General features: G+C 36.7%; 1 protein-coding gene across 2 annotated transcripts in view; it reads left to right on the forward strand.

The window, feature by feature from the left end:
* The window catches only part of LOC123546621 (eukaryotic translation initiation factor 4 gamma 1-like), a 55,765-nt gene that overhangs the window by 7,813 nt on the left and 34,807 nt on the right, over nucleotides 1-13,145 (forward strand). For both annotated transcript variants that reach the window (XM_045333061.2, XM_053550973.1), the window contains one exon: nucleotides 5,469-5,548. In XM_045333061.2, coding sequence (XP_045188996.2) covers nucleotides 5,469-5,548 — 80 coding nt within the window. The remainder of the gene's footprint in view (nucleotides 1-5,468; nucleotides 5,549-13,145) is intronic.

Here is a 13,145-nt window from a genome sequence, read left to right on the forward strand (position 1 = left end):
GCAAAAGGTAATTTGAAAAATGTATGAAAACGTAGAAAACCCGAAATGATATCGAACATTGCTACGGTTGCGGTGTCTACTTTCTGCCATGTCATGTTGTCGTGGTGGTAGAGCAAAAACAGTTAAGCACTTTTTTGAGTTGTCGCAATGTCATACTGTCGTGTCTGCGCTCTGCTAATGAATCCACACAAATTCACGAAAAATAAAGTTCTCTGACTGGACAAATCTTTTTCTAAACTTGTCTTGTTGCTGGTTACGAAAATCTTATTCTGGTACCCTTTTATTTGTTTTGCCGTCGTCGTGATGTCTTGACTTCGTCAGCTCGACATATCGACAACTATTGTATTCGTCGAGTAAACATAATATAATCTTGGCGATACGAATTTGAAAGCACGACATATTTCATACATAATAATGACAAAAAGTTCGCAGACTCGGCAGATTTATTTGTCGAGTTTTCATATATTGATAAGATAAATGTCATTCTGGCGTCATTTATTTGTCGGGCTGTCGTGTTGTGTATTCGCCTCGCCAGGTCGACTGAACGTCGTTTAGATGTGCGCACGCCGATTACATTGAGAAATTGCAATATGAAGAAACATAACTCTATCCATACTCCAAGCAGAGTTGTCGTTCGTTCCTCACCATACACTATGAATGCTAATGTAACCGGTGTGCAAGAGAGTGAACTCTATCTTGTGTAGTTACATTTATTAAATTTAGTTGCCTTTGTCATAACTCTAAAAATGCTGAGCAATACACGGAGGGGCACCTGGTAGTCTGGTATCTGAGGGGCAGGGGGTCCGTGTGCGTGAAAGGTCCCCTAATAACCTTTGCAAAATCATGTAGGCTGTTATCTTAGGTGCATTCAAGTGGTTGTGGTTGGGGAGGGGGGAGGGTAATACAACATGAAAAATAGAAAGCCCTGCCTGTTTTGTAAATAATTACCTGTTCTGTTCACTTTGTAAATATAGCGCCTTCGAATGGCCATAATATACACAAGCACTTGTATTTTACTGAGACAAATCACAAAAACATGATTATTATTAAAACTATACTAGTGGTCGGAAAACATGCGCATATATGTTTGTTTGGTATAAAAGTTCAGTTACAATGTGTTGAAAATATGTTATTGTATTATAAAATTTCCAATTTGTTTTAAATGGAATTTTAACTACACATTGCATCCAAATAACCCTTGTTACTTGTTGTTTTCTTGTAAAATTATTACTTGACAGTAAAAGTTTAGGCCAATTTTAGCTCACCTGTTTTTGTGATCTCTCGATGTCCGGCGTCCGTCGTCTGTCTGTCTGTTTGTCTGTCAACATTTAGCTTGTGTATGCGATAGAGACTGTATTTTCAACTTATTTTCATGAATTTCTGTCAGAATGATAACCTTGATAAAACCTAGGCCAAGTTTGAAAATGGGTTATCTGGGGTCAAAAACTAGGTCACTAGGTCAAATTAAAGAAAAACCTTGTGTATGCGATAGAGGCTGTATTTTTCAACTGATCTTCATGAAATTTTGCCAAAATGATTACCTTGATGAAAACCTAGGCCGAGCTTGAAAATGGGTTATCTGGGGTCAAAAACTAGGTCACTAGGTCAAATCAAAGAAAAACCTTGCATATGCCTTAGAGGCTGTATTTTTCAATTGATCTTCATGAAATTTGGTCAGAATAATGTCCTTGATAAAATCTAGGTCAAACTTGAATATGGGTTATCTCAGGTCAAAAACTAGGTTACTATGTCAAATTATAGAAAAGTCTTGTATATGCAAACAGAGACTGTATTTTTAAATTGATTTTCATGAAATTTGGTCAGAATGATGGTCTTGAGAAAATCTAGGTCAAGATTGAATATGGGCTATCTGGGGTCAAAAACTAGGTCACTAGGTAAAATCAAAGAAAAACTTGTGCATGCAATGGAGGCTGTATTTTTCATTTGATCTTCATAGAATTATGTCGGTATAATTACCTTGATAAAATCTAGGCCGAGTTCGAAAATGAGTCATTTGAGGTCAAAAACTAGGTCACTAGGTCAAATCAAAGAAAAACCTTGTGTATGCGATGGAGACTGTATTTTTAGCTCACCTGAGCATTGCTGATTTTCTGATCACTCGATGTCCGTCGTCCGTCGTCTGTCTGTCTGTCTATCTGTCTGTCCGTCAACATTTAGCTTGTGTATGCGATAGAGGCTGTGAAATTTGGTCAGAATGATTACCTTGATGAAATCTAGGCCGAGTTCGAAAATGGGTCATCTGGGATCAAAAACTAGGTCACTAGGTCAACTCAAAGAAAAACCTTGTGTATGCGATAGAGGCTGTATTTTTTAATTAATCTTCATGAATTTTGGTCAGAATGATTACCTTGATGAAATCTAGTAGAGTTCGAAAATGGGTCATCTGGGGTCAAAAAGTAGGTCACTAGGTCAAACCAAAGAAAAACCTTTTGTATGCGATAGAGGCTGTATTTTTCAATTAATCTTCATGAATTTTGGTCAGAATGATTGCCTTGATCAAGTCTAGGTCAAGTTCGAATATGGGTCATCTGGGGTCAAAAGTAGGTCATTAGTTCAAATGAAAGAAAAACTTTGTGTATGCGATAGAGGCTATATTTTTCAATTGATCTTCATGAAATTTTGTCAGAATGATTGCCTTGATAAAATCTAGGTCAAGTTTGAACATGTGTCATCTTTGGTCAAAAATAAGGTCACTAGCTCAAATCAAAGAAAAACCTTGTGTATGCGACAGAGGCTGTATTTTTGAATTCATGTTCATGAAATTTGGTCAGAATGATTGCCTTGATAAAATCTAGGTTGAGTTTGATTATTGGTCATCTGGAATCAAAAAGTAGGTCACTAGGTCAAATCAAAGAAAAACGTTGTGTGTGCAATAGAGGCTGTATTTTTCAATTGGTCTTCATGAAATTTGGTCAGAATGATTGCCTTGATGAAATTAAGGTCATGTTCGAATATGGGTCATCTGGGGTCAAAAGTAGCTCACTAGGTCAAATCATAGGATAACCTTATGTATGCGATAGAGGCTGTTTTTTTTCAATTGATCTTCCTGAAAGTAAGTTAGAATGATTGCCTTGATGAAATCTAGGTAGAATTTGAATATGGGTCACCTGTAGTCAAAAAGTAGGTCACTAGGTTAAATCAAAGAAAAACCTCGTGTATGTGATAGAGGCTGTATTTTTCAACTGATCTTCATGAAATTTTCAGAATGATAGCCTTGATAAAATCTAGGTCAAGTTCGAACATGTGTCATCTTTGGTCAAAAATAAGGTCACTAGCTCAAATCAAAGAAAAACCTTGTGTATGCGACAGAGGCTGTATTTTTGAATTCATGTTCATGAAATTTGGTCAGAATGATTGCCTTGATAAAATCTAGGTTGAGTTTGATTATTGGTCATCTGGAATCAAAAAGTAGGTCACTAGGTCAAATCAAAGAAAAACGTTGTGTGTGCAATAGAGGCTGTATTTTTCAATTGGTCTTCATGAAATTTGGTCAGAATGATTGCCTTGATGAAATTAAGGTCATGTTCGAATATGGGTCATCTGGGGTCAAAAGTAGCTCACTAGGTCAAATCAAAGGATAACCTTATGTATGCGATAGAGGCTGTTTTTTTTTCAATTGATCTTCCTGAAAGTAAGTTAGAATGATTGCCTTGATGAAATCTAGGTAGAATTTGAATATGGGTCACCTGTAGTCAAAAAGTAGGTCACTAGGTTAAATCAAAGAAAAACCTCGTGTATGTGATAGAGGCTGTATTTTTCAACTGATCTTCATGAAATTTTCAGAATGATAGCCTTGATAAAATCTAGGTCAAGTTCGAATATGGGTCATCTGTGGTCAAAAACTAGGTCACTAGGTCATATCAAAGAAATGCTTGTTTTTGCTCCAATTTTAATGATAATTGGTCAGAATATTTTTCCATGAAATCACTAGGTCAAACATGTTTACGCTGTTATGGTGTATTATGGTGTGTTTCTCAGGTGAGCGACCTAGGGCCATCTTGGCCCTCTTGTTCAATTGGTCCTCGTGAAATTAGGTTAGAATGATTGCCTTGATAAAATCTAGGTTGAGTTTGAATATGGGTTATCTGGGGTCAAAAAGTAGGTCACTAGGTCAAATCAAAGAAAAACCTTGTGTATGCGATGGAGACTGTATTTTTCAATTGATCTTCATGAAATTTTGTCAGAATGATTGCCTTGATAAAATCTAGGTCAAGTTTGAATATGGGTCATCTTGAATCAAAAACTAGGTCATTAGGTCATATCTAAGAAAATATTTGTTAAAACTCAGGAGACCGCATTTTTGGTCCAATTTTAATGAAAATTGGCCAGAATATTTGTTTCCATGAAATCACTAGGTCAAACATGTTCACGTTATGGTGTGTTTCTCAGGTGAGCGACCTAAGGCCATCTTGGCCCTTTTGTTAAGTAATCTAACTAGTTAAAGTTTCATGATGTCTTTGTTTATAATATGGCTGCCACATGTTTTGTTATGAACATGAAATATGTTTTAAGTCCTATGTTTGATAATTGTTTTCTATTATATTTGTCAAAGGTTTGAATATTGATTTACTTGGTAGGAAATGTTATGATATCCATTCTTTGGGATTATGCCCATTTATAGCCCTAACTGTATAGGTTCGTAAGCAGTATTGATAGCAGTCCTTTTCTAACCATATAGATGGATTTACGCTTGGTCTGTTTCTTAGTAACGGAAATTAAATTTTGCGCTTGCGCACTGTACGTAGGGCAAAAAGACATGGCGACAAAATGTAAACTGCGTTAGAATTATATCACTTTCCAGTTATTTGAGTATCAGTGCAAGACAAAGAAAATCTATATTTAATCATTTGCACATCCACAACTGCCTTGCTCCAAATACGGAAAAATACTTTCTTGCCGTCATGTAGAATGATCATACTTTAAGATCGGATTAGTTTTCAGCGACGATAATGTAAACAATGTAAATAATGCGACTGCTAATTTGGGGAGCCAAATTGGTAAGCAAATTCTGAAGTAGTTTTATGTTGCAATATAGAAACTATTCGGTATCTGAAATTGAGGGGTTCCGAAATTAAGGTAGATTTTTCAATTGCTAGGGAGGAATGAACTTCGAGGAAAGAAAGTCGCCTCCGATTTTCCGGGGTTGAGGTGGGTGTCTGTTCCATTGCTCAGTACTTCGTACATATTACAATAGGCAGGTCTATTTAAAGCTGCAAGACTTGGAAAACTACTAGTAAATAACTCTAGATAAGTTAAACTCGTTAACTTACATCGTGAAAAAGTACTTGGTTTCTGTGAAAATGACCATTTGTAGGAACATTTATGGTAAAGGAAGTGATACTATATTTATTTGTATTAGTTAATTTCATGGATCAACGAAACAAATACTTCTTCTGAGAATAAAAACGTTTTCTAGGCAGTCAAATTAAGTGCTTAATTTTCTGCAGGGAGAAGTGGAAAATACATGGAGACGACAATTAGACGACAGAGAAGTCAAGGACAGACAACAGTCTTTAGGAAATATTTGGTGAGTGTTTGACCCCTTTACATTACCATGCATGTTCATATCAGACTAAAAGACAACAAATTCTTCAAAATGATACATACTGTTAATTCATATTATTTTTTGAGCTTCGTGCTGCTACTTATGTATAATAATATATACAAGTTTTCCTTCATGGGGTCGAGATTTAAAAGTGTCTGACTTTTAATCACTTGTCCATTACCTCTGTGTGTTCGAACCTCGCTCGCTGGTTACGTGAGGACGCTATCCAGGCGGCTTTCAGAAATGTTGATTGTTCGCTCTAGGTAACTGGAAGATACCTTGAATATGACTGTCTTAGTTTCTAGGTTGATAGACTGTGGTCAATAGACAACATATTTTGGATACTTGTGCGCTGAGGTGGAGGCGTCAGTATGCCTGACGTCAGTTTTCGATACATGGAAGAAGCCTATCTCTGTAAAACTTCAGAGGCTGATTGCCTGTGCTGAGTAAATGTCATCAGTATGTCAAAGGTCAGTTCGCAGTGGCCTCGGGGCTGAATAACGTATCGAATCAATATCAAGAGATTGTTTGGTCTAACAGAAATCATATTTCACGCGAAGCTGTGTAGTCCGTAGGTAACCTGTGATGCTTTATGACTTTGAGCCTGAAAACGGTTTCCGGCCAATTACTGAAGAATCTTTGAACCTTTGGTTGTCGAACTTTGTAGTGAAATTGCTAGTGTAAAATTGATGGCTCCCTGTATTGGATAATTCAGTTAACAGTCATAGCGGCATTGAGACTGAAAACGGTGGACAGAAGATGACCCTTTACGATCTTGGATTGTAAAGTCATAGTCCCACTCACAGCGTGCTTTAGGCTTAAAAGAAGGCACTCGGTTACTTGTCATTAGGGGGAAACACGTGCCTTACAAACACCCGTTTTATGTCTAATTTAGCACGAAATTAAAATTTTAATTCTTTATGTCATTAAATTCCTTGGTCTAGTGGTTAAGGTGTCGGCCACTCAGTCTTGAGGTCATGGGTTTGAGCCCCACTAGGGTCACGACCACACATTCTCAAATGACACCAGTACTGGCTTTTCAATGCAGCGGACTCGAGAGTGGTTCAATAAGCTTGAGGATTTCATCACAATCGAGCTAAAATGAATTAGTATAAACTAAATTCCTTTGCAAAGATGACCAAACGTTACAATAAAGGTTTTGAAGGGGTGAGGGATGCATTCACTTTTATAGATGCTATTTCTTATAATCGTTTTATATTCGTTAAATCATTTGATAGATGGATTTACACGTGGCGCGATCCTTAACAACGGAAGCAGAATTTCGCGCATGCGCACTGTACGTAGGGTATTAAGACATGACCGCAAAATATGAACTACGTTAAAGTGATATCATATTTCAATCTATTTTGTCAATATGAGTTTGTATTATAATAAGTTACCACTGCACGACAAAAGAAAATATATGTAAATCTTTGCACATCCACAACTGCCTTGCTCAAAATGAGACAATTCAACTAATAAGCATTATAACTGATGATAAGGGAATCGTAATGCTCAGGCAATAAACTATTTTTCAGCAATATTGATCTTTCATCTCGGTAAATGTATGTTAAAGAAAAGGGAGAAATTGATATTTTCCATCAATTTGAAAAGCTTATGTTTGTATGGACATTTCTTAACTTGATCTGACAGAACTTACAATCTGTCGCAATTAGTATACGATAAGATCATTAAAAGTCGAACTTTAAAAATTAAGTTTAATTAAGAGAAGTTGAAGTATGGATTTTAAATATTCAAAAACTAAAGATTTTCGACGGGGTTACAGATTTATTCCAACTGATGTACCCCCTCCACCACCCACACCTTTAAAGTCGTTGGGAGTCTCCATGCTAAATTTAACAAAGACGGACACAATCCCTCCTTTGACAGATAAAATGAAAGAAAATATGACATTTTCATATGTAAGAAACAAGTTTTATATTTGTTTTGTGTGTGGATCTAGACTTAAGAATGCTTGTTCCTTTCTGACTAAAATAAGAATAAAACCGGCTTTTCAGGTAAGATATTATAATAATAACATATCTATCTTTAATCGCAGCATACTGTACAATAAACTGCGTTTGTTTTGGCAAAACAATTCGTAATATAATAATGCTTTTATGCCAGGTTTACATATTATTGAGAGGTCTTTTGCCACACGTAAAGAGCGCATGCATATTAAAATAAAAACATCCGGTAAAACACAAGGATAATCAATATCGTTGTAAATCCATCTATACTGTATCTTGTGAGAGTCGGTTTTTGATCAGGATTGGAGAGATTTTTTTGTAAAATATCGGGTTTAGATTCATTTGGGCGTAACTAAATTTACAGCTTAGCTCTAAGAGTAGGATCGTTAAAATATAATAAAATTATATAATATCCTGCACTAGGAGATTCTACAAAAGGCCTTCATTACAAGCTTCAACTTGCAGATGATAAATAGAATTAATGAACTAAACTTTGAGGGAGATATAATAGAATATAAGCATACATTTCTTTCATGGTGTAAAGAATAAGACTATGAAAAAGAAGTTTTGCAAAAATAGATACACACCCTTTTTCACCGTGCTCAAGGTGAGCTTTCGTGATCGCCCTGTGTCCGTCGTCGTCCGTCGTCAGTCGTCCGTCCGTCCGACGTCCGTCGTCAACAATTTTGACTACTTACACTCTAGAGGTCACAATTTTGACCCAATCTTAATGAAACTTGGTCAGATTGTTACCCTCAATAAAATCTTGGATGAGTTCGATATTGGGTCATCTGGGATCATAAACTAGGTCACCAGGTCAAATCAAAGGAAAAGCTTGTTAACACTCTAGAGGTCACAATTTTGGCCCAATCTTAATGAAACTTGGTCGGAATGTTACCCTCAATAAAATCTTGGACGGGTTCGATATTGGTCATCTAAGGTCAAAAACCAGGTCACCAGGTCAAATCAAAGGAAAAGATTGTTAACACTGTAGAGGCCACATTTATGACTGTATCTTCATGGAACTTGGTCTAAATGTTAGTCATGATGATCTATAGGTCAAGTTCAAATCCGGGTCAGGTGGAATCAAAAACCCAAAGTCCAGTTTGAATCTGGGTCATGTAGGGTCAAAAACTAGGTCACCAGGTCAAATCAAAGGAAAAGCTAGTTAACACTCTAGAGGCCACATTTATGACCGTATCTTAATGAATCTTTTTCAGAATGTTCATCTTGATGATCTATGGGTCAAGTTCAAATATTGGTCAGGTGGAATCAAAAACTAGGTCACCAGGTCAAATCAAAGGATAAGCTTGTTAACACTCCAGAGGCCACATTTATGACTGTATCTTCATGAAACTTAGTCAGAATGTTAATCTTGATGATCTTTAGGTCAAGTTCGAATCTGGGTCATGTGGGTCAAAAACTAGGTCACCGGGTCAAATCAGAGAAAAAGTTAGTTATCACTTTAGAGGCCATATTTATGACCATATCTTAATGAAACTATCTTGATGATCTTTAGGTCAATAGGTCATGTGAGCGATACAGGGCCTTCATGGCCCTCTTGTTTTAACGTAAAAGCTGATTGGGTATATATCTAATATCATTTGCTATCTGCAAGAGGTGTTTAACTTTATAAATGTACGTGTATGCTAAATGGTCTGTATTTCATTACAATAAATAATCTATATGAGATCGTTACAATAATAAATTATTCCGAACGTTTAGACTTAGACTATTATTTTATTAATCCAGTTTCTTTCATTTGTCATTCTGCAGTCTTCTCTCCGTGATTCCCCATTACCACAGACAACTGGGGCTGCGTACATAGACTGTGGAAACCATTCCTTGCTTTATTTAATTGATTATAGTCTTGATGCATGGCTAGTAGCGATGTATCGTTGAAATATCAGATATAAAGCGAAGTCTTCTGGAAACAAACTACGCAAGTGTTTTTCTACCAATTATCTACAAAGTTAAAATTATATTAAACCGTTTCTGTTTAGCATTTAGGCTTCCTTTTGGTTTATGTTTTGACAGTTAGAATTGGACATTACAGCCAAAGAATTAACTCGTACAGCAAAGGAATCAAGTTTAACAATATTTCTTTTCCCGCAGTCATTGTCACCATATTCCAATAAGTTTCACACAAGCAGGACAAAGTCTTATAAGAAATAAAACTTTTCCATATCGGATTGCAAAATTCTTATTATATACTGCCTTATACACCGCAGCATTTCTACTTAAAATAAAACACTGTTAAATGCTCCTTGCCTGGCTGGAATCTGTGTTTATGTCGGTAAACTGACATTTTGTAGGTTCGTACGAGCGATCGACTAATGAACAGTAGGTTTTGCTGTAGTAAGTTGTTTTATGGGACGTAGTTACTATTTCTGTTGTACTGTAACCCAGTAGTATGAAGACTATGATAATAAATTAATATTTAGACTTTTTGAAATGTAATACTCATATTATTAAATGTAATCTTGAAGTGTCACGAATAATGTATATGTAATATTAGAGTCTTTGTATCTGTCAAAATGTATAAATAAATTTGTAGCAAATTCCTCGTCACATAAAAAATACGTCGAGTTATAGAAAATTGGACTTTTAGCTCATCTGAGCCAAAGGCTGAATGTGAGCTTTTGTGACCACTCGATGTCCGTCGTGCGTCGTGCATCGTGCGTCGTGCGTAGTGTGTCAACAATTTCTAAAAACATCTTCTTCTTCAAAACCACTAGGCAGATTTACACCAAACTTTACAGGAATGGTATTTGGGTGGCCCCCTTTTAAAATTGCCCAAAGAATTGAAATCCATGCCATAGCAACCGAAAGGAAGAATTTAAAAAATCTTCTTGTCCAAAACCACAGGTCCTAGGGCTTTTGTATTTGGTATGTAACATCATCTAGTGGTCCTCTACCAAGATTGTTCAAATTATCCCCTTAGCCCTGGGGGTCACATGGTTTACATAGGGAAAACTTTGAAAATCTTCTTGTCCCAAACCATAGGGCCTTGGTCCTTGATATTTGGTATGTTGTATCGTCTAGTGGTTCTCTACCAAGATTGTTCAAATTATCCCCTAGGGTCAAATATGGCCCCGCCCTTGTGGTCACATGCTTTATATAGACTTACATAGGGAAAAACTTGGAAAATCTTCTTGTCTTAAACCACAGGACCTAGGGCTTTGATATTTGGTATGTAGTATCATCTAGTAGTCCTCTACCAAGATTGTTCAAATCATCCCCCTAGGATTAAATATGGCCCCGCCCAGGGTGTCACATGATTTATATAGACTTGTATAGGGAAAAAACAACATTAAAAGTCTTCTTGTCTGAAATCACAAGACCTAGGCCTTTCATGTTTGGTATATAGCATTGCCTTGTGATCCTCTACCAAGATTGTTCAAATTATTACCCTGGGGTGAAAAGAGGCCCTGCCCCGGGGGTCCCTAGTTTTACATAGACTTATATAGGATATAGGAAAAAACTTTAAAAATCTTCTTGCCTGAAACTTCAAGGCCTAGGCTTTTGATATTTGGTTTGTTTCATTGCCTAGCGGTCTTCTACCAAAATTGTTCAAATTATGGTCCTGGGGTGAAAAGAGGCTCTGCGCTTGTGGTCCCATGTTTTACATAGACTTATATCGGAAAAATCTTCTTGTCTGAAAGTTCAAGGCCTAGGACTTTGATATTTTGTATGTGTCATTGTCTAGTTGATCTCTTACAAGATTATTCGAATTTTGCCCCTGGGGTGAAAAGAGGCCCCGCCCCGGGGGTCACTTGTTATATAATTTATGTCGGAAAAATACTTAAAAATTTATCCGATCATATTTCCTAGACTGTTTAATTATAATTACCTGATGACCCCAAGTGATAAGGGGACATTTACAGTTTAGCACACCGATCTTAAAGCTGACTTTCAAAGACCATGAATGTGACCTTCTGACCTACCTTCTTGTTTTTTTAAGATGCAGCCTTGAAATTTGGATGACATGTACAGTTTTGCACACCGATCAAAAAACTGACTTCCGGTGAATGTGACATACTGACCTGCTTTCTTAATATTTTAGCATCTGTTTTACATTTGAAACATGTAGCTCATATAACCCAAGCGATCCAGGGTCATCATGACCCTCTTGTTTAAATGCTCTTGAACAAATTGCATTATATTATATAGCTTTACATACTTTTTGCCCGACAAATGCCTGTTATTGTGTCAAAGTTTGCAAACAGAACCATATTAGAGCAACTTAGCCAATGTATAAATTTTGTTGAAAATAGTCGCCGTGATGAAGGATTTATATCTTTCCTTCTACTTGATTGCTTCTGTTTCCTGAATTATACACAAAGGGCTAACCAAATGCAACATTGAAAAGTTCGCCACAAACCAAACCAAACCAAACCACACCATACCTAGATGTAATGTCTTAGTTGTACACAATACATGTATGTCCGTCAATACAATCTTGTGAGCACCAACTGTCCTCATACCCTCGACACAATTCAATGAAACTTCACACAAGTGATCAGTAAGAACAGTAGTTGTGCATGGTGCATGTAAGGTTCTTTCAGATTTCTTTTGCAGAGTTACGGGACTTCCTTGTTTTACTATATCATTTACTCTACATAGAGTCAGCATATGCAGTCTTGTGCGCGCATTGTCTCATAAACCATACTCACAATTTAATGAAACTTTACACAAGTAATCAGTAGTAACCTAGTTGTTCATGGTGCGCGTTACTTTCTTATAGATAAATATTCTATATAGTTATTGGACTTTCTTGTTAGGTTCTTTAAAAATATTCTGCAGGGTTATGGGACTTTGTTTTTTGTTGTTATCCAGTATACATACAGTCTGCTAGTATGATATCTTGTGCGCGCCTTATCTCCTGAACCATTGCACACAATTTAATGAAACTTCACACAGTGATCAGTTCCAACCCTAGTTGTGCATGGTGCATGATAGGTTCTTTCAGAAAAAATTATGCAGAGTTATGGGACTTCGTTTTTGTTGCTATACTGTATACATACAGTCCACATAAGCATGCAATCTTGTGTGCGTCAAATTTGCAGTGTACTGTGTCAGTGCATGCGGGGGTTACATTTATCACCTTCAGTGATAGCTCTGGTTTACTTTGTTGCTAAATACAATTGTCTTTTAATCCTAGTAACCTCTGATAAACGTTAATTTTTGCTTTGGCAAAATTGGTCCATTGGTTTTCTCTGCATTTGACTATAATATTTGTTTTAACTAATTTAGAAAATCATATAATCACAGCATTTTACAAATAGAGTAGAGCTGTTTTTGCTTTTTTAGCTCACCTGTCACAAAGTGACAAGGTGAGCTTTTGTGATCGCGCGGTGTCCGTCGTCCGTCGTCCGTGCGTGCGTGCGTGCGTGCGTCCGTAAACTTTTGCTTGTGACCTCTCTAGAGGTCACATTTTTTGTGGGATCTTTATGAAAGTTGGTCAGAATGTTCATCTTGATGATATCTAGGTCAAGTTCGAAACTGGGTCACGTGCCTTAAAAAACTAGGTCAGTAGGTCAAATAATAAAAAAACCTTGTGACCTCTCTAGAGGCCATACTTTTCATGGGATCTGTATTAAAGTTGG

The sequence above is a fragment of the Mercenaria mercenaria genome, chromosome 9, assembly GCF_021730395.1.
Source record: "Mercenaria mercenaria strain notata chromosome 9, MADL_Memer_1, whole genome shotgun sequence".
NCBI lineage: Eukaryota > Metazoa > Mollusca > Bivalvia > Venerida > Veneridae > Mercenaria > Mercenaria mercenaria.